Genomic DNA, 22831 nt, shown 5'->3' with positions numbered 1-22831 from the left:
GGCGATCAGCCTGGTCATTGATTGGTTACAGTGGATGGTTTGAAACCAGCGCAGCCATTGGCTCGCGCTGCTGTCAATCACATCCAATGACGCGCCATGCCGGGGGCTGGACCGAGTGATACAGTGAGCACCTATGGCCACTGGCTGTATCACGGGAGTGTGCCCACAAGCACTTCTCACCATGCGAGGGAGCTTGCATGAAAGTGAGAAGTCCTTGCGGGGGGGAGCGGAGACAGCCGCTGAGGGACCCCAGAAGACCAGGTTCGGGGCCACTCTGTGCAAAATGAGCTACACAGTGGAGGTAAGTATAACATGTTTGTTATTTAAAAAGATAAAATAAATACCTTTACAACCCCTTTAAATCTGCCAAGAACTATGTAGTGTAAGGTCCTTTATATTTTATACAAATGCAATAGATTTTTTAGGTGTGTCCTCACTTTACATTGTTTTGGTACGTCTAAGCCCTTGTACACATGGTTGGAGAATCCGTCGGAATGTGTCCTATCGAACCGTGTCGTCAGATAATCCGACTGCGTGTGGTATGCATCGGACTGATTCTGTCGGAATATCCGTCAGACCCAATTTTCCAACCGGTTGGAAATATTTCCCGACCAACTGGGCCGATCAGACATACTCCGATCATGTGTAGAGAATTTTGATCGGACCAAGTGCCACGCATGCTCAGATCAAATTCCTACATCAAAGCTATTGGCTACTAGCCCGAATGTAGTCCCATCTTAATGAAATCACGTTCTGAAAGATCAGATTTTTCGCCAACTTTGTCCGACTGTGTGTATGCAACAGTTTCGGACAAGATCCGACGGACAAAATCCGACGGGCAAAATCCGACGGATTTGATTGTGGAAATCTCCGACCGTGTGTACAGGGGCTAAAGGAGATTGTACAATCAGATTGTGTAGTGTGTGGACACCTTAAGACCCTGTTGAGAAGAACTTACTGTACAGACGTCAACATGTCTGTCTTTGTGAGTTTGCACTACTTGCAGAAAAGCTTATTGAATATTAAAGCAGACTTTCAGCCTAAATGTCATATTGCACTGCTTCCTCCCCCCTCCCTGCTTCTCTTACAAATGCAAATTAGCTTTTGAGGTGCAGAACAGTATATGTTGCATTGTGTTTCTTTAATTATGGTTTGTCCCAAAGTTTATGCATCTTAAAGTGGAACTAAAGTTCTGTCATTACATGCTGTGAGCAAGCAGGCTTTTTATTGCAGAAGAGACATGCAATTTCTCTTCTGCAATAAAATATACCTAGCTGCTTGCTCACAGCAATCCCTGGATTGTAAGCTGAGCTGCGCACGCACAGCTCAGCTTACAGCAGCCCGCCCAATCCTGTGTGCCTGGATGACTAGCTTTTGCGCATGAAGAAATGCAAAAATAGTTGTGCTGAGTCTCTGTGACTCTTAATTGTGGCACAGCAATCTAAGCATATTTTATGGTTACAAGAATGCTTTTGTTTAATTTAACCACCTCCCAGTGTTAATGCAATTTGACCACACCTACTGTTCACCGCTACACGTGATACATTACTACTGTCCTTGGGGCACCTGAAGATGTCTCCGGTCTTTTACAATACTATAGTGTATACTAAAAAAAAAATATTGCTGTGCTCTGGTTAAATGTTTGGGTTTGGTTTAAAGAAAAGGTGGCAACCCTATCCACCATCCAAGGACCTACATCCCCAGCATCCCTTGCAGTCATTCTATTTTACCCTCTTTCTTAGTTGCTAGAGATGAGTCTAAAGCCCCATACACACTATCAGTTTTCCCTTCAGGTTTACCAGAACCATGTAGTGCAAGGGCCTGCCTGATTGCATACAAATTGGAACTCCTAAGATTTGACCTCATATTATATGGTTTTGGTAAATCCAAATGAAAAACTCAGCAGAAAAACTGATAGTGTGTATGGGGCTTCACAGTCAGCCTACAAGTGCAGCCAAGCAGTATCCTTCCTTGCTCTTCTTATTGCACTCTGTCAGTCCTTGCAGCAAGGGAGCAATGATCTTCTGGCAAGTAAAGTGTTCTGCTGCACAGCTTAAAGGGCCAGAAGCTAGATGCACTTGTAAATACATAAATTATGAATATCTGTGTTCCCAAAAAAATATTGCAAATGAATGCCTTGGTTCTATGACACCACCTAACATAAACAACCCAATTGACTTTCATTCACATATTTATTTAGTTATAACTGATGTGAACTTCAGTTTACTGCATGAAATCAAAACTCAGGCTTTTTCCTGACACACTGAAATGATGTTTATCAAACTCCTGTGATGAAAAATGTAGTGCAAGATCAAATGCAGTCTATAAAACTATTGACCCAGTGCCCTCTGAGACTCTTTCCAGAAAGAGGAAATTAAAATGCAAAGCGATGAATAACCAGCAAAGCCATGCATCACGATAAGAGGAAAAGCTGGCATGAAGACCACATTTCTACATTAAAATATCTTTTAGGTTTAATTAAAAAGAACATGCTGAAGAAGCATTAACTCCCTATGTCAGCCGATATATTTGTTCTCCTCTCCTATATTGTTCACAAAAGCAGGATATTGCATTCATTATGTAATAACCTTTATAATAATTTTTTTACACACAAAAAGAACGAAGGTCCAGATAGCAATTTCTTACTGGTATGAGCTGTAATTCCGTAAGGCACTGACTACTGTTATTTGAGTCAGATTGTGGTAAAGGGCAATATGACAATGTGGGATCTGCACCAGGTCTCTGCTATGTCTCTGACCTGACCACCAATGTGAACATTAGTTATTAAACAAACACTAGTCTAAATAGAATCTCTTCTAGCATTTTTAAAGGCATGTCAGTTTAGTTTCTAAAGCTATGAGATGGCTGTGAGCAAACAAGATGTGACCTAAATTGAAATAAGTTTCCTAAACCAAAACCATTAAATAATGTACTTGCTTACACTGTGCTTGCCATCATAGTGATGGTAAATCTCATAGACTGAATAGACAGAAATACAAATCCTTGGGCTGGTAAAAAAAAAAAAACCTGCACATATGTTTTTCATTTGTACAGTTAGCAATTTTCCTGGAGTTCAACTTTAAAAGAAACATATAACAAAGTGAATATGGAGGCAGTAATTGCTGAAGTCTTTTTGAATATACTAGCTACTTGGCTGTCTGGCTTTAGAGTAGATTTTTGACCCTTGACACTTCGTACAAATAGTCTAAAGTGTAATGCCTTGTCTGCACTTACATGAATACATGACAGTACTATGCATGTTAAGATTTTGTTACATGCTTTGAAGGGGTAAAAATGGTTATTCATACAGTACATATACGGTAGATGTATTCTGTTCTTAACTGATCATCAATCAGGTCCTCACTGTTCTTTCACTACATTCTTACAGCACAGAGTAACTGCAGCTGTCCACTTTATATCTTTCTAGCTGTTCATATTAAATCTATCAAAGCAAGTAAAGTACTTTTTAAACTGCCGTGCTTTAGCAATGAGCATTCCGTTTACACATCATCCAAAGAGCAATGTTGTTAGTAATATTTTTGATGTTTTAAAGACTTTTCGTTTTAATAAATGTAATGCACTAGAAGAATTTTTCTTATTTGCTGCATCGAGTTGAAGTTGAAAGGACTCCAGGGTGGGTCTGGGTGTGAGGATAAAGGCAAAGACTCCATTCACACAGGGGCAACACGACTTCCAGCGTGACTTTTGGAGGCAACTTGGACATGACTTGAGTATGAATAACAACGCGACTTGGAGTGACTTCAACATGACTTGGGGCGACTTGCAACACGACTTTAAGTCGCCCCAGGCCAGACGACTTTGGCCGTGGCCAATCAGAGAATAATGAGCTCTCAAGGGGGAACTCCACGGCAAATTTTAAATAAAAAACCGGCATGGGTTCCCCCTCCGGGAGCATACCAGGCCCTTAGGTCTGGTATGGATTTTAAGGGGACTCCCCTTACGCCGAAAAAACGGCATGGGGTTCCCCCCAAAGTCCATACCAGACCCTTATCTGAGCACGCAACCCAGCCAGTCAGGAAAGGGGGTGGGGATGAGTGAGCGCCCCCCCTGAACCATACCAGGCCGCATGCCCTCAACATGGGGGGTGGGTGCTTTGGGGGAGGGGGGTGCCCTGCGGCCCCCCCACCCCAAAGCACCTTGTCCCCATGTTGATGGGGACAGGGGCCGCTTCCCGAAAACCCTGGCCGTTGGTTGTCGGGTTCTGTGGGCGGGGGGCTTATCGGAATCTGGGAGCCCCCTTTAATAAGGGGCCCCCAGATCCCGGCCTCCCACCCTATATGAATGAGTAAGGGGTACATTGTACCGCTACCCCTTCACCTGGGGAAAAAAGTGTCAATAAAAAAAACAACACAGGTTTTTAAAGTAATTTATTAATCAGCTCCGGGGGTCTTCTTCCAACATCCGCGGTCTTCTTTCAACTTCTCCTCTCTGTCCAGCCTCTTCTCCCAGTGTCCGGCCTCTTATCCCGCTCTCCAGCGTCGTCTCCCACTCTCTGGCATCTTCTCCCGGGCTCCTCCAATGTCTTCGTGCAGCTTTTTTACTAGCGGAGGAGCCCGGTCTGACGTCACAGTCCCAGCATGCCCCAGGACTTGAAGTCCCCCTTCCCCAAAGCACCCACCCCCCATGTTGAGAGCATGCGGCCTGGTACATTTTGGGGGGGGCGACCACTTGTCCTCACCCCCTTTCCTGACCGGCCAGGCTGCGTGCTCATATAAGGGTCTGGTACAGACCATTTTTTTCGGCGTAGGGGGGTTGCCATTAAAATTCATACCAGACCTAGGGGCTTGGTATTCTCCTGGAGGGGGGACTTATGCTGGTTTTTTATTTAAAATTTGGCGTGGAGTTCCCTCTCGAGAGCTGATTATTCTGTGAGAGGTGACATTGTCGCCTCAATATAGATGGAGATCCGACTTGGAGGCGACTTCCATTGAAATCAATGGGTACCAGTCACCTAGAAGTCGAATAGAAGTTGTACAGGAACCTGTTCTGAAGTCGACTTCAGTAGTGTGCATTAAGACGGCTTTCATTCACTTACATTCACTTTTTACATGTAGCGCGACTTGAGGCTATTAGGGGCGACTTGAAGTTGGATCCAAAGTAGCAGCTGTGTGAATGGAGTCTAAAGGGTGGTGCCAAGAGTCTTCCCCACAAAACAAATTTAGATTTACTACAAGGTGGTCAGATAGTTCTGGTGTGTTTGTTTTTCTGATGATAACTTAAGGATTCCTGATTGCTTACGTACAGCTGATTTAAAAGGTTTTTACTCAATGAACAGATTTCCCTGCTTAAAGGAGGGATTTGCAAATTTGGATATAGCAACCACGAGCAACATTACATATGTTCCTTATCTTCTCATTAACTTTGCATTATTGAAGGATAAGGGATTGAAAGGAAAAAAATAAAAAATAACAATTGCAAACGTTTTACAACTTTGGTTTGTTAAGTTTAGATAGCCCATCATTTTCAGTGAGTTTGACATTATGACATGACATTATAGTCATTTTTATAGACTCTGCTTTTTACAATAGGATGAAATAATTGCAAAAACAGAAGGAAGTACAGGGGCTTCATATTATGTGACCCCTTTACACTTATGCAGAGATAAGAAATTAATGAAAATAGAACAAAAAAAAATATCCTGTGGCAATCCCGACATATTGCTGATTTTAATGAAAATTACACAAACTAATCATTTTATTCTTACTATAATTTAATTGAGATCTAGTAAATGCAATGCAGGATCCGGATTCAATCAAACATTGGTAAATTTGATTTTACATATAATATGTCTTTAGTTATACTCTTTGTTGATAAAAAGAAGTCTAAAGCTCACAGTGGACCTTAAATGTCGGTTCACACTGAGGCAGCATGACTTGCAGCGGGACTGCTTCAGGCGACCTGCACACGACCGCTGCGGCGACTTGCAAAACGAATTGTCTATAGAAGTCAATGCAAGTCACCTCAAGTCACCCCCAAAGTCATACAGGAACCTTTTTCTAAGTCGGAGCGACTTGTTTCACTCCGATTAGAACGGTTCCATTGTACAGAACAGGCGGCTGACATGTCGTCCCAGTGTGAACCGACACTAACTGTAAGTTATATTTGCTCAAAACAAATATTTATTCAAAACATATATTTGTTCAAAACATTGATTAGCATACCAGAAGTATTAGCTAGGGAATGGATGAGAAAACACAAAACAAAAATTATTCTTCGCGCTCTGGAAAAGTTGAAAAGTGGAAAACTTCTTTAGTCTGGTAGTCATGACCACTAGCATAGTTCACCCAAGACCCCTGCTGTTTGACCCAGGGCAATTTCAGCAGAAGTAGTAGCTTTGCCGGGTTTCCCGTATCCTAAAATTTGAAGTTTTCATTTTAGTTTCCTTTTAAAATCCACTTCTTTAGTTAATTAGGGCCAGAAGGGAATAAGCATACGTAGCAGGTTATTTTACAAACGGATCCTGAAAAGAAGGCTCTATGAATCAAGCCTATGGGTTTACTTCTAGTAACTCAACAATACCTTTGTATAGCCTTCTTTAAAGTGTAACTCTACTGTTGTCGAGAAAAAAAACATTCCCCTCTGGGCAGTGGCGGCCCCTCACGCAGTGCACATTGGTGCCGCCCCCCTAACTCATGATCCCGGCCCCCTAACCTACATGCAGGGCATCGTACGCATGGAATTGAATGTTTTTTTTTCTTTTCTTGAAGCACATGATTAGAGCCTGAGGGTGGGTTCAGGGCGCAGAGCACTGCGGCCTAAGCCCACCCAGTTGTGTGAAAAGAGCAAACTAATATTCGCTATCATATTCCTTCTTCTCCTCCCGGCCAATCAGGAATTGCAATTGTATATGCTATATTATTATTATTTTTTTGTTTGCTATAAAGTGGAGTTACCCTCTAAAGCCTCACATTCTGCCAAAATATTCTGTATTACGGGAACAGCAACAATGACTCCGGCAGTCATTCTGTGACCTGAACTTTCCCATTCTCCTTGTTTGTCTATTGGCCTATAAGGCCATACATCACACTTTGTGGCTAATAGGGAGATAAGTAGAGCAGGAAGGGCTAAATCATGTTCACTAGAGCCATGTTTGCCATTTCTCGAATATAGCATCCCAGGTTTTCAGGGGAACCTGAAAACCTGTTATTATGCATGCACGCTTATTGAAATAAGAGTGCGTGCATAATACTGTAACCCTACAATCGGATTACTTTAGGTGTATATACTTTGATGTGTGACTCTAAACCAATAATTCGACCCAATACTACTTCTAAGCAACAATCCTTAAAAAAAAAAAAAACTGAAAAATTGGTGTTCCTAGGGGACAATTCATTGCTGATAAACGAAAAGATACCTGCATAGCTTGCAGATTTCTGCACAATGTGTAGTGTGATAACAGAGGTAATTATTCTTTGGCAATCATTGGAAGAAACTCAAATTTTTTTCAAAGTAATATGCACAGTAAAAATTACACTTGTCAAAAAATGGATGATTGATACCTCTTAGCAACAAATATAGTAAAAAAGAAGACACCCTGCCTACTTGATCCAATGAAAATACATCAATTTTTCTCTGAAAGTGTAATTTACAGCTAAATATAACCAGTAGTTAGTATTTCAATCAGCTGCATATCAGTAACATTTAAATAATATTAACTCAATAGAAATTGCTAGATGAGTTAATAAGACCCCTTTCACACCGAGTCACGACAGGCATCAGCAGTAAAGCGGTGATATTTTTAGCACCACTTTACCGTTGTTTTAGCATCGCTATTCGGCCGCCAGTGGGCAGTTTTAATCCCCACTAACGGCCGAAAAGGGGTTAAATCCACCCAGAGCGGCATTTTGCCAGTGGTATCGCAGCGCTGCCTCATTGATTTCAATGGGGAGCAGCGGTGGAGGAGCGGTGAGTTCACCACTCCTTTACCGCTCCAAAGAAAGCTTCTGGCAAGACATTTTCTAATGCCCTGCCAGCGCACCGCTCCAGTCTGAAAGCCCTCTGGCTTTCACACTGGAGTGAATGGAGCAGCTGTTTTAGGGTGTTTTACAGGCATTATTTTTAATACTATAGCACCTGCAAAACGCTCCAGTGTGAAAGGGTTCTTAAGGAATATCTGCTTTACAGAGTGTCTTTTTAAAAAAGCATAAAAAGAAAAATTCAAACAGGTCTATAGGGTAACCTATCAGTCTGACAGGATCAATCATAGAACACATTGCTTTCCCTCAATCTTTCATACGAATATCTACTGCATCTCCGGTTGTACTAGTTAGATGGCTGGTTGTTAAATACATACAACCCCCAGCACAGCACAAACACCTCACACAGGTTTTCTTTAACCCAGTTTCAGTACTTCCATAGATTTTGTTGGACAATCCATTTGGAATAATACAGACCACAGTAATAAAGGCATACTTACCCTATTTGAAGGCTTGAAAAGGACAGACGACTAAAAATGCATTCTAAAAATGTTATCAACTAAAAAATGGATCTTGGATGGCACTATCTGATCCAGCTTTACTTTGTAGAGGGGACCTGAATTCATGCCTAGGCTGTGCCAAATGCTCTTCCACTGTCCAATGAAAAAATAAGTAAATGGTAGCACTCATATTAGGCAAAGGAATGGCAGCTGTTTCATATTTGTTTTTTATGCAACTCCTTGTCTTTTTTATTTCATCAGTGTCTCTACTCAAACCTTTGGGGGACAGAAGGAGGAAAGATGAAAAACATGCACATGCATATATACAGTTAGTCCTATATTGTTCAAGCTCTGGTGACTGTAATAGGCAGTCCTACTTTGCTTATATTTTTACAAACTCTATTGGCATATAGAAAGTTTAAAGTGGATATAAACCCATTCCCTTCCTTTCTAAATTACTGTCATATTTGTTAACTATAAGGATACTGCATGTATCCTTACCTGTCAAATGTCTCCCCTGTGTTATGAGACCCGAAAAACTGCAGATATTGTGGGTGGTCTGTTGTCCGGACCTCGGTGGGTGGAGTCGTGATGTCAGTAGACTCCCTGCCTATCTCTTCACTCCCCTTGTCAACATGCATTTTCTCTTGTGTATTTCTTACACTGAAATGCTATGATGACTAACATCCAGTCAAAACCTAGAAAAGTCACCGTATGACTTCAGCACTCCCAATCTTGCTGAGGTGTGGAGCAGTCAATCCTGGGAGAGCTGGAGAAGAAAGGAGAAGGGGATCTGAAGTACACAGAATGCCTCTCTCAGGCTTATGCATGAGATATGTAAATCGCCTGTCACTCACAGCGAGGAGGAAAAAAAATACTCCTATTTCTCTGTGAGTCAGGTTTTATCTCACTGAAAAAAAGATAAGAAGACTGCTCATAGCTGGATTAACTCTTCGTGGCAAGACTGGACACAGATGACATGAAATCCTATACTGTACAAGGTGCAAGCCTTAATTATTTTTTTTTCGGGTTTACATCCACTTTAAATGTAATTAGAAATAATGCTCAGCACTATTATCTTCACCATTTAGCAATCAACAATTAACCAGCATACACTATGGAGGTTTGAGCACCTTAAAAATAATCTTCTGTATCTATCTGTTAGTACAATAATTCTAAATGTATAATAAGAACACCAAAAAACAAAATGATTTAGCAATAAAGTTGTATTAGGCATATACAGTACATACAATTATACATTAGGTAAAAATATCCAAGTATGTCATAGCACATCATGTCTAATAAAGCATAGGTATGCACTCTACTGTTAAATCCCAACAACACGAATATACAAGATTTATATAGCGCCAACAGTTTGCATAGCGCTTTAATATGCATGTTTATAGGTACAATGAGCACCATTTAAATCATATAACAGCTGATGTTCACATATAGAAATGCAATACCCAGAATAGAATAATGAGAATTATAACTGAGCAAGACCTTGGTGAAAAGAGATAGAAGGTGGAAAGCCCAATGTTTTGGGGGTGTAAGTACTCCCTTTATCTAGATCCTCTTGTGGAAGGAGTTTCTTCCGCAAGGGGGTTCTTACACCCCCAAAATGTTGGGTTTTCCACCCCCTCTCTCTTTTCCCCAGGGTTTGGCTATTTTTTTCATTATTTTATTCTTGGTATCTAATTTGTGTATGTATTTCTAAACATCAGCTGCTATATGATTTAAGTGGTGCTCAATGTATCTATATAAATGAATATTTTCTTGTCGGTTGGTTTTAACGGTGGAACAAATACCTATGCTGTATTATGCTTGGTGTAATATGACATACTTGGATATTTGTACCTATTGTTTCATTGCACGGGAGTTTACGCCTCTTCCCGTTCCACCGCACTGCCTGCTGGGACACACATGGGTCCCAGAGACAGCAGGGACCATTCGGATTGAGCAGCGTGACTCGTGCATGGGTAGTAGGGAACTGGGAAGTGAAGCTGCAAGGCTTCATTTCCTGATTCCCTTACGGCAGCATCCGAGGACCAAGGGACAGTTTGGCCTCGGGTGCCGACATCGCGGACCTGGACAGGTAAGTGTCCTTATTTTAAAAGTCAGTAGCTGCAGTATTTGTAGCTTCTGACTTAAAAAAAAAAAATGTTTGCAGGACTTCCACTTTAAATAGTTAAGTGGTCCAATACATGTTCCCGCTGTGAGCACTGTATAAACTGTATGTAGCCTCAGCTAGATACAGTACACAGTACTAGGTTCCGGCAACTATACTAGGACTTCCCATTCCATTCCAGGAACAAAATCAAGTCAGGCTGAGCACTCTATTCACTATTCACTATTTAAATGAGTACAACTCCCTGCACCCTACAGTATATTGTATGTAGCTGATGCCAGATACAGATTATATGGCACTTACAGTGGGTAAATGTATTAGTGAAAGAAATAGTTAGAATTTTATAGATAAAAACAATGCAGTTCACAAAATGATGGCTGGTGTGCCAAGCCCATCTAATCCTAAAATAATTTTGCAAATCTGGCTTCTATTGTATATATCAGTGAAAAATCTAGTCATATAAGCAATATAAAAAAAAGTGCCACCAATCACAATGCTACCCTGCACCGGCACTCATAACCCAACTTGCCACTGTTGGACAAGCTCATATTACCACACTTACTGCAACTGCACTAAAATTACTCCATCACTGCGTCAACTTTCACTTCTGTGTTCATCTTGTTCAATAAACAGAGGGTGCTTTTTATATAGTATTAAAAGTGGTATAAAAAAATTGGTATTAATCCTTGTAACTAATACAGCAAGCATTAGTGCCAAGTACGTCAATGTAGTAAAGGTAACACTTATAGTAATTGCAATCGTCAGACCAAAGAAATAAAATGTTTCCAGATTCTTTCCTTCCTTATTTGACTTTTTCTTCCTGATTTTTCTACTTGACTTTTACGCTTGAGAAATTAAAATTAACAAAGAACATCTTTAGTTTAATTCTCAGATGAGCATATTATATCTGACTACACTGTTTCCTAGAAATAGTACACATGTTCTTTCACATGTGATTGTTCATGTTAATAATGCAAAATGCAAAAAGCCTTACTGGTTTTATAGTCACCAGATAGCTTTTCCTGCCTGAGGCAATATCATGGATACTTAATGCCAGGGTTATGTGTGCAAAGAATTTAATAAAATAACAAATATAGTGGCTTGTGTACTGTGCACATAGGTTGACCTAGTTATTGGTTAGTTGACTTTATATCTGGAACTTATATAAAGTGTACAAATGGCCTATTATTAGTAAACTTGGTGGCATTGCTGCTTTAAAATTATTACTCCATGCCACCTATGGAGTAATTTTCAGGTCATTTATGAATCAATAAGGAAAAAAAAAATACTAGTTCTGCGTCTCAGCTCACTGTTCACTTTAAAGGCTTAAAAACAACCACAAACTTTGTTTTGCTATCTATAAGAATTTTTTGTATTGGTCAACTTTGTAGCAATTCTTTTGTACCTGCTATAAGTGAAAACATTAAAGGGTACATTCACACTTGCAATTGTGTTAAAATGCATCTGCTAAGGACACTTTCACACTGATGTGGTGTGGCTTTCCTGCAGTGTGGGTGCAGCGCAGTGTATTTTTCATGTGAGTTATCTGCGATTTGCCAGAGACTTCTATTACATCAGGCAATTTTGTTGCATTCTATGAAAGCGCACCAAAGGGCCTGCATGCAGGAATTTTGGTACCTTTTCATAAAACACACCAAAACTGCCCAATGTAATAGAAGTCTATGACAAAGCGCAGGTAACATGCACAAAAACCACAGATATGCTGCGCTGCACCTGCACTGCATGGAAACCATGCCACATCAGTGTGAAAAGAGTCCCAATGCACATTGCCACAATGCATTGTAATGCATCTGGTCTATATGCATTGCAGTGCTGTAGATTGTTCAATGTACAATGGATAGCAGTGTACCACCATACACATACTGTGCAAAAAGGGTCATGCTGATTTTTTCATCCATTGGGATACTTTGGCAACCTTTTCATAATAAATGGGATGCCCTAATGTAGCACTAATGTAGCACATGGTACCACATGCCAAACTGCACATGCATTAAATCACCACAATGGATCGCTTTACTGTGAATGGGCCCTTAGAGTTTTAAAACACATAAGCGAGTGTTCTTTCCTGCTGTTCAGTAGTTGTTGCTGTACAAGGAGTTAAATTTAACTGGAACTTTCCTAGCAGTGTGCTGACTTGTTCTGGTTTCAGTTTGTAAATAAATGTGATACTTAGAACTTCTAACCACTCTTGAAGAACAAAGGGTTGCCCAGCATGATAGCACAGCCCCCCCTCCTATTGCTTTGAAACATGAAATAATACTTCATCTGTATGAAGCTTATATGTTCTTCTTGTGTTTGTTTGGGTTTTCTCTGAGTACTCTAGTTTCTTAATGCAACTGAAAATTTATGGGAAGCTTAAAAAGTTGCTGTCTAAACTGATAGCATAATACATTTTTAGTAACTGTGCTGAAGGCATTAGATTGCAAGCTCCATTGGGACAGGGATAACGTGAATGGTAAACAAGTATTTCATACTTCTTAAAATGTGTAATGTACTGTATACTATGTAATATGCCAATGCTTTATATAAATGTCAAATTAAGTGGCTAATTTACCAGCTGTTATTGGCATTATCACCAATACAAGATTTACAAGTACTACTCTTTTACATATTCCTCCATCTGTTATGAATATATGAAATATTAGTATTCTTAGCATTTATAGTTATGTGGCCAGCCAGCACAGGTTTGCTTTTTAGTAATGCCCGTAGAAGTTATGCAGATAATTTATGACCAAATGCAAATTAGTTTAGTGGGATGACCAATTAACTACAAGCATACATCAAATTTCCCAACTCTGAGTTTGGCAGCTTGTAAAAGGAACTTTATTTATAATCTGTGAAAAACATATAATTAAAGTAGGTTTGAAAGTGGGTGCCTACTGAGAGATTTCAAAACTGGACACAGAAATTACTAAATTTAGTGTTTTCTTGAAAATACCTGGAAATATTTGTGTTTTTTGCTCAAGTAATTCCAAATTCAGTGCCTAGTCAGCTGACTTGTATTGGCAATCAGGCAATCCTAAGATGATGAAAATGAATAGGTTTATTTGAGCTTCGAATTTTATAGCTGGGAGAAATTCAATGATAAGAACACAGGTGCAATGTCAATATTGAGCGTTCATAAAGAAGATGCCTTTATCGGATTAGTAGAACATGTTGCTGAGCAACTAGGTGCAGCCCACTGTGGGTGTCTGTGACATTTGTATCCCAAGTTCTACCACCTTCAGTTAAATCAGGTGAAATCTACATACAGATGAGCGGTAATCACTATGATTATAACATCATTAGTGTACACAGGCAGTGGAACACAGCTTGTCACAACTCGCAGCAGTGAAGGGTAGCCAATAGATTTTACTCAAAGCCGTATGCACCTGTTGAATTTTTTGTATCCATTTCAAAGCTCACCGCGATAACAGAGATGAAACAGTTATATTTTTCAATTACACCACTGTTTATTTTGCTGCTTTTATTAAATATATTTGTTTATCAGTAATGCAGGATTTAAGAGCACTATATATTTTCAGACTAATTCCTAAAAAAGAAGCGCGTTATCATAATTTAGGTTTTAAATATATACAACTCCTAATGCTCAAGCATCTGGAGTATTAAGGCTTATTAACATAGGCACTTAGGGCTAGCTGTGCTATCATTGTTAGTCATCAATTTTCTTTCTCCAATTCTAAATGCCCTGGAGGAGTCACAGTTGAGAAAAAAAGTGAATTTTATAATGGTTTGTGCTAATTTACTCTCTTTATCTTTTTTTCTTTTGAGAGACGAAGCATGCTCGTCTGATACACAGTATGAATCCCAACACCCCACTCTTGTTTGTTTACTTTACAGAAATCTCACATCTCGACCTTTGAGAAGATGTGGGCGTTCATGAGCAGCAAGCCATCATCGTTCGTTAAGAGTAACGAGGAAGGCATCCAGCGAGTTCTCTCGTCTGACTACGCTCTGCTAATGGAATCAACAGCTATTGAATATATAACTCAGAGGAACTGCAATCTGACTCAGATTGGAGGACTCATAGATTCAAAGGGTTATGGAATTGGGACACCCATGGGTAAGATGGCTTTATGAGGTCTGGGGAAACACTTATAACATATCAAAGCAAAGCAGAATCATTATTTTTCTTCATTTACGTTAGTCTGGAATTTCAAAGGTAAGCAGCAGACATATATGGCACGAATTGTAATGTATCTCGGTATCATTTTTTAACCATGGAGTAGTAATATATATATATATATATATATATATATATATATATATATATATATAGATAGATAGATAGATAGATATATATAGAGATAGATATTTCTTTATATATACTGTATATATGACATTATAACATACAAAGGGTCACTATGTGCCGCAAAATATGAACACCCTTTATTATTTATGAAATACTGTAAAGCGTATTCAGTAGGGAAGTGCAAATAAGGGTAAGGATGGAAATATTTGATTCTCATTCCACAAAACATGTTATACATGAAAGAAATTAAATAAGGTACATAAATATAAAGATATAAGTTTGAAGATAAATAATAATAAATACATTAACATGAATGCTCAATGTGTGCAACCAGAAGGATACACATTGATATTACAATAGTATCAATCATAAAGGTTAGTATTATCAATCTCAAGTTGCAGCAATGTTCCACAAAGTAATAATACTAAAAAGAGCAATAAGTCAGGGTGATGCACAGCATCTGAGAAAAAGCTGTTCCTCACCCATAAGCATAGACAGGGGCTGTGCCAGTTGTGCCTGGGAACACCCTAATCATTACGTGCAGTGGCAATTGCACCTGCTGCCCGGGTTTCCCCCTGTGTTGGCCCCCCTGCAGTGCTGCTGGCTTCCCTCCTCTTCGCCAGTTGCTGCGGGGCATGATTCAGGGCAGAAAGTGGGGGAAGGGGCTAGTAAATATGTAGTTTACCAGCCCCTTCCTTTTCTTTTCCAATATTTTTATTCAGTACGTTTAAAGTACAAAATCGACATTTATCATTTTAGTGCGAAGTAATTGTACAGGTGTTAGGTTGATTATGAGTCAGTTACATCATTCATTGCCTTGTATTTTTGTGAGGTTATATGTATCCCTTTCCCCACAGACCTGTACCGGGCATTACAAGAAAGTTAAACGCAAGATAGAAAACAAGAAGAAGGAACCCCCTCTAAATGGTGCACGAGTGTGCTTCAACATGTCACTCTGAGAACCGTGAGGGGAGGCCCCTCCTCCCTCTGTTACCTCCACTAGGTGTGACCAACTAGATTAACTTCTAAGTGGGCCCAGGGGCCGGATTGGTCCGTGGGCCCCTGAAGGTCAACTCCGGTTAATAGAAAAGAGAGAGAAGAAGAGAAGGGTAGGAAGAAAAGTAGAGGATAGTGGGGGAGTGCACCCCGGTCCTGGAGAAAAGAACTCCTGAGCCACTCCCATCTCGTTATGTGGCCAAGAGGTAGTTGATCCAGGGGTCCCATATTTTTTGAACCAAGCTATCTTATCGTTTAAAATTGCAGAGAGGGCCCCTTCCTTTTCTAAATAAACACACTGGACACACTCGCTCACTGTGTTAATTCATAACTGAATTATAGAAAACTATGTTTACTATGCTTCCATTTGTGAATGAACATGAAGCAGCTCAGCACAAAGCACTTCCTATTCATTCACTGCCCTGTGCAACTGAGGCTGCAGAGAAAGGCATGTGTGTTTGAGCTTTGGGTGCACACCTATGTCCTCTCCCTAAAGGTGTTAGTCATCATGCAGCACAACAACCTTTGACCTGATAAAGGGGACAAACAGTCCATAAGCAGGATGGGGATTTAATTCCTGGAGAAACATATCACTAACTTTTAGAAGCAGGCAGACCCTACATATATTAAAGTGATTGTAAAGGTAGAAGTTTTTTTTTTTTTATCTTAATGCATTCTATGCATTAAGATAACAAGCCTTCTGTGTGCAGGAGCCCCCCTCAACACCCACCCCCCCCAATACTTACCTGTATACTTACTTAAAAGTGTACATGCTGCATTTATTGCATTGCAACACACTGCAAATCAAGGTAGTTGCCTTGAGGTGCCATTTAAATATAGTTACTGTGTGTTATGGTATGTGTATATTACTGCAGGGCAATTGTGTGAACAGGTCCTTCTGTTTCTTCATAGATTACATAAACACAGTATAGAAATCATCATCCATGGCTCCTGACACGAAACATGGTGAATTAAACTAGTATTTAGTGTAGTTGTCTTTTTGTTGCGCTCATTTCTTGTCTGCAAATACAGTGCAGATGCAGTAAAGCTCAACGAAAACAAAGCAGTGGTAAACTGGCCTTGGCCTCTGATGACAGCTTTCAAAGCCTATTGAAATAAAAGGCAAAATCATGTGGTTGTGAGATCCTTGGATTTGTTTAAAAAAAAAAAAAATTGTATTAAAAGTTTGATTATCCTTAAAAGTCGAATTTTGTGATTTACATTATTTTTTAGATCTGTATGCCAATGTGATGCATGTATAGCAATAAATCTACTCAACAGGTGATGAGATGTTGAGATTTTTTTTTATAACAAAGTGCCTTAGACTATAGATATATTATATAGCCACTGAGAAACTGTGGTCATGATCTATGTACTCCCTGTGACCATTATATCTTCACCATATGGGCTAAATATACTTCAGTAATGGTCCTGTTTTGTCAGCTCAATACCCACATTATGATTGTTCTCTCTTTAGCATCTCCATATCGAGACAGGATCAGCATTGCCATTCTTCAACTGCAGGAGGCTGATGAAATTCATAAGATGAAAGAAAGGTGGTGGAGAGCCGGAGGTTGCCCAGAGGAAAAAAATAAGGAGGCCAGTGCCCTAGGCATCCAAAACATGGGAGGCATTTTCATTGTGTTAGCAGCAGGACTTATCCTTTCTGTCATTGTGGCAGTGGCAGAATTTATATACAAACTAAGGAAAACTGCTGAACGGGAGCAGGTTTGTTTCCTTTACCTGTCCACCTTATACACACATTACACCATTATAATGAACAATACATATACTACAAAATGTACTATGCAGAATATATATATATAAGTTAATACATATACTAAAAATGTTAAAGAAGCCTTGCTTGGCTTCTATAACCATATGAGTAGCTAAAGGAAAGTTTCTCTGCTAGTTTCGCCTTTTGCAGTTACTGGGTATATATTTGCAACAGCAAGGCAAATTGACATGAGAAGATTGATAACAAATAAAATGATTAATAATAAATAATTCTGTTGGATGGTGCTTGCTGAATTCATCTGCATGCAGCTTGCAGTAAATGTTTAAAGTGGAAGTAAAGTATAACTATAACTATTTTAAAAAATGTTCTTTCTCCCTTCCTCTTACTTATCCTACCTGGTGTAAAAAAAAAAGTGTACTTACCTATTTTTTTAATTATTCTTATTCTGTCCCATGATTCTGCAGCTCTGGCTCCTCTATGCTAGGGAGCACTCAGCAATGGCTGTGAATTCCTAAAGCCATAATATCACCCATTGGCTCCCATGTCCCTCCCTCCTTCCTGCAGCAGCAGATCACTGACACAGGAGAGCCAGAGCTGCAGGATCGCATTACTGGAACAAGCAGATTAGAAATAGATACATACACATATCTTTTTTTCATACAGGGGAGGCAGGAAAGGTAAAAGTAGGGAACATTTTTAAGAATAGTTTCTTCCACTGTAAGAATGAAACAATTCTCACACACAACGTCCCCTGTCTTCCTTCTCTTGCTTAGCATCCGATGGGATCTACCACTATTATTATAAAGATGTTGATTTGGAAAATTAGTCCAACAGGAGAGTATTCTCTTGTTGTTATTGAACCCACTAGTGCTCAGTTCTAAGAAGGCTGGGTTCATGCATAGAGTCTTGGCAACAGAAACACATTTAGGCTTTCTGAATTTTCATCTGTAGAATCAGAGAAGGCACCAGGCATCCATTGAAATCCTATAAGATGGACCACACTGGTAGTCCTTTGATCATTCCATGGTTCCCCAGATAGCTATAAGGCTCTCTGATGGGGTCTATTACACAGCAAGCATGTCAACCCTTTTTTTATTAAAAAAAAAAAAAGAAAAAAAGGTGAAGTTAAAAAAACAAAAGTAAAATACATGATAAATAATAAACATAAATTCTCAGCAACTACATTAAATTGTACAGAATACAAACTAAAAGCAAAAGGTATTTTCATGTCACACAGATCCAAAAACATGGAGCATACTTCTTACGTCAATCCCTGCCCTTTTGATTAGTAATGCTCATCCAATATCTTTCAGCTGGCAAATGCCAGAACTTCAGTAGGCAGTAGAGACTCTGGCATTGGGAAGTTAAAGGACAAGAAATAAGGCTTATTACAAGCATAGTTTGCTTGATCTTAACAGCCCAGAACCCCAACGGAATGTGTACATCTGAAAGCTAAACTTAGAAAAATATAACAAATAGCCTAACAAGTTTATTGATATGTGTTGACTGCTTAGGCAAAGTTTTAATGCGCTATTGTATCTAGGTGACAAGTCCTCTGATATACAGTATATACATACTGTATATAGCAGATGCCTCACCAGCAATAACAAGTGTAGTTTTTACCTGGTTTGGAGCAGTTACTGATCAAAAAATAGTTTTCAAAAATGTGATTAGCGAAAGCACTTCTAACACTTGGTAGATCTTATTTTTAGTGGATATTGTAACGACTTTAGTTAAATGTATATTGCCTAATTATTGTTATTATTATTATTACTAAGCATTGTTTTCACTGGGCACTTCTTTAAATACATATGTCTACCATTATATCACCACACCATTGGTATAAAGCAAGTGTTTTCATTGCATATGGACCCTTTTAGTTAATTTACTGTATTCTATATCTTTTTTTAGCGCTCTTTCTGCAGTACAATGGCAGATGAAATCCGACTATCCCTTACCTGCCAGCGGCGTGTCAAACACAAGCCACAGCCTCCTGTCATGGTCAAGAGTGACGCAGTAATTAATATGCACACTTTCAATGATAGGAGACTTCCAGGAAAGGATAACATGACATGCAATACTGGTTTAACACCAGTGTTCCCATAAATAAAAAAAAATGAATGTGTGCACAAAGTCCAGAAATCACCCAATAAACAACTGTTCATGCCCTTCAGCCATTTTGACTTACAAAGAGGTCCAGGGCATCAAACCAAACTTGTGTTCTACAGCCAGAAGTCTCTTGTTTACAAACACAACTTAGAGGGAAATGCCAAGTTAATTTGTCTTCAGTGGACTTTGAAATGCCACAAAGGTTTTGTGGTACTTTTGAGCATGGCAATAACAGAAAAAACAAAAACAATTGTTTCTCTCCTTTCTACTTTGTCCATGGAAGAATTGACTTTGGAGGAGAAAGGAGAATCAGATCTGTCTTGTTGTACACAGCACACCTGACATCCATGCATTCTGCCAAACTGATCAGTGGAATTCATACTTCAGTGCTGTGCCTATGAGGAGTTTGCAACAGGCGCAGACTTTATGATATGTCTGAATCAGACAGCTAATGGGTCCTTTTACTGTGGCTGAATCATGAAGATTACTGCTTCAGAACTGATGCCAATGTACAAGATACAGCAGAGGAATGGAAACAAATAACATCACTAGTGACCTGTGTTTCCTTCCTTTGCATAAAATACTTAGCACGAACCTTTAAACTGAAAAGGAAATCTTATTTCACAGCAATGCCATTCTGTAAACACCTAAATTAACCATATGTCTTTTTTCAGTTCAATGAGTCTTTAACAAGCTATCACCTTTCTCAACTTTCTCAAGTATTTCACTGAACCAAGCTGCCAACCCAGAAAACAACGTAACCAAAGAGGGTAACATATGTTATACACCAACAGTAGTCAAAAGTAATTACCTATGGTAGTAAATAATAACAAAAATATTCATTTTGCCCTGTGTGTCAACTCTAATGTTTCAGATAGAAGTTGTGGAGCTATGGTATTATGTGATTTGGGATTTCTGTACACTGAGATGGTGAAGTGCAGTTATGCGGCTGTCATCAATTTGTGCCCATGATGTCATACCCATGTCAGAACATTTATGAAGACAAATACAATGTAGTTTTGGAAAATGTATTCATCTTGGTGCAGCTTTTTTCCTTTTTTGATTAATACTCAACATTGCACCAAATGCTATCACTTGTGTACAATAATGTATTTTAATATAAATGTATACAGTTTATTTTTTGGTCATAAAACTCTACCTTGCTTCAAATAAAATGAGCTTTGCCATTGGGTAAGCTTGTAATGAGGGAACTCATACAGATTAAATCCTGTACAAATAATATAAGGTGTCAACTTGCAATTGTGTAAAAAACAAAAGTCTGTAAAATGTAGCCATGGGTCTGTTGGTATTTGTCAAAAATGACACACACGATTGACATATACTGAGTAAGCCAGAATGTCTGTCTACTATGTGAAATTGTACATTTTGATTATAATATTGGTTTTTAAAATTGTGTTTTAAATTCTTGGTCCATTTGTTGTATTGCAAACCAACTACTATTCATGATCCCTCAACCTACTATAAAAAAAAAAAATGAAATATTCTTAAAAGCAATCTATGATAAGATCTAGTACCTGCATTATGTGCAGTAAACAGTAAGTTGAAAGTCAGAGTGGGCTTCACCTTAGAGAGTTTGATGCTTGTAGGACAAACTTGTATGTGGAGTATTGTTGGTTTTACCTGTCCAAATAATACTAGATCTTTTTTATCTTCAGAGAACATCACACAATGAGACATCTACTCATCATTAAATGCACAATGCTAGGAACTGTTGCAGACACATCTCAGATTAAGATAGATGGATGATGTGCAGGTGTGAGTTGTAAATAGATTTTCCAACATCTTGGAAAATCTCTTTTTGGGATGATTGTATCCAATGTCTCCATTATGTGTATGGTAACCTTATATGGCCAGAATGTTAAAAACAATACTTGCATTGGTCTTAGCTGTAGTTTTTATTTGACCACATAAGACATGACTAAGTGGTAGTTGCCTATCTGGCTTCTTTTTTCACCAGATTACCAGTAAAGTCAAATTAACTATTTTACACTGAACAATTGGTAATGGAAAAATGCCTAACACAACATAAAAATAAAATGAGATTGTTTGATTCCATCACATGAGCACAGAGAAATGTGGCCAACTCCCAAATATGCTACAGGGTTCTGAAAGCTGATGTCTTTAAGTTAGGAATGCCTACTGCCCACTGTATTTTTCTATTAAGAAAAAATGTATGTAAATTCCTACCCTAAAGTTAAATAGTCATCAAAGCGTTTCAGACCATGCATAGTGTTAGCCAGATGGCAGCCATTCTGATGTTACTTTGCCCTTTTTGCCTATTATACTAACCAAGGCATTAGTAAATGTGTAACTGTAATAATCTGATAGGTATTTCAATGATCTAATTTTCCATAGTGTAACATTGTGCTCTCAATCTTCTCTAGACTGCTGCCACTGCAGGCATCCCTTAGTTTTACCTTCTCGGACAATCGATGCATCTGATATACATCATAAATATGTCTTTATTTCAAGAAGATATTTTTTGCTATTTGGTTTATTATTTGCGCTATTGCACTTGATACAATATAAATCAACATCTATCATGCATCATGTAGGATTTCCGCCCTAAAACATATAAATTACAGATGAGCAGCCGCTTAAGCAAACTGCGACACTAGATGCAAGAATTGTGATAAATATATGAGGCAGACCTAAAAAAATGTAACTCCACCAGTGTCCCCGCAATCACAATTCGTAGTGCTTCCACCACCAGGTGACTGCAAGAATTAAAGTCTCTTATTGGATCCTGTGGAAAATCATATAATATGGTCAAATGTGTGTGTTACTGTCAGGGCTGGGCTCAGCCCTTCCTTCTCTGAGCTGGTCACTTAGCTGTTGGCTAATTGCCAGCTCCTATCTCTCCACAGTGACTCACCTGCTGATGATATCCTGCTCATCAGTCTTGCCTATTTAAGCTGTCCAGCCCAGATGATCTCTGCCTTCACCTGGGTCAACATCACAGAGACTATCGCCTGTGTTCTTGTAAACGACTTGCTTGGCTGACATTCCTTCTGGCTCCAGATCCTGCCTGCTGTTCCACCCTGCTGATCCATGGCTTCCTGACTTTCTGGCTTGTCTGACTATCCATTCCAGTTACCGAACTTTATCTATGTTTGTTCTATTTACTTT

At 39.1% G+C, this 22831-nt stretch overlaps 1 protein-coding gene across 1 annotated transcript in view; it reads left to right on the top strand.

Moving 5' to 3' along the window:
* The window catches only part of GRIK3 (glutamate ionotropic receptor kainate type subunit 3), a 792036-nt gene extending 771144 nt beyond the window's left edge, over window positions 1-20892 (top strand). The window contains exons 14-16 of the mRNA XM_077481789.1: window positions 14427-14649; window positions 17312-17562; window positions 19484-20892. Of these exons, the coding sequence (XP_077337915.1) occupies window positions 14427-14649; window positions 17312-17562; window positions 19484-19678 (669 nt within the window). The 3' untranslated portion in view covers window positions 19679-20892. The remainder of the gene's footprint in view (window positions 1-14426; window positions 14650-17311; window positions 17563-19483) is intronic.
* Window positions 20893-22831: the final 1939 nt, after the last annotated feature.

The sequence above is a fragment of the Lithobates pipiens genome, unplaced genomic scaffold (assembly GCF_037356315.1).
Source record: "Lithobates pipiens isolate NorthernLeopardFrog02 unplaced genomic scaffold, aLitPip1_a1.2 Scaffold_16, whole genome shotgun sequence".
Classification (NCBI taxonomy): Eukaryota; Metazoa; Chordata; class Amphibia; order Anura; family Ranidae; genus Lithobates; species Lithobates pipiens.
The sequence above is the reverse complement of the archived record's forward strand: the minus strand, read 5'-3'. Positions and strand labels throughout refer to the sequence as shown.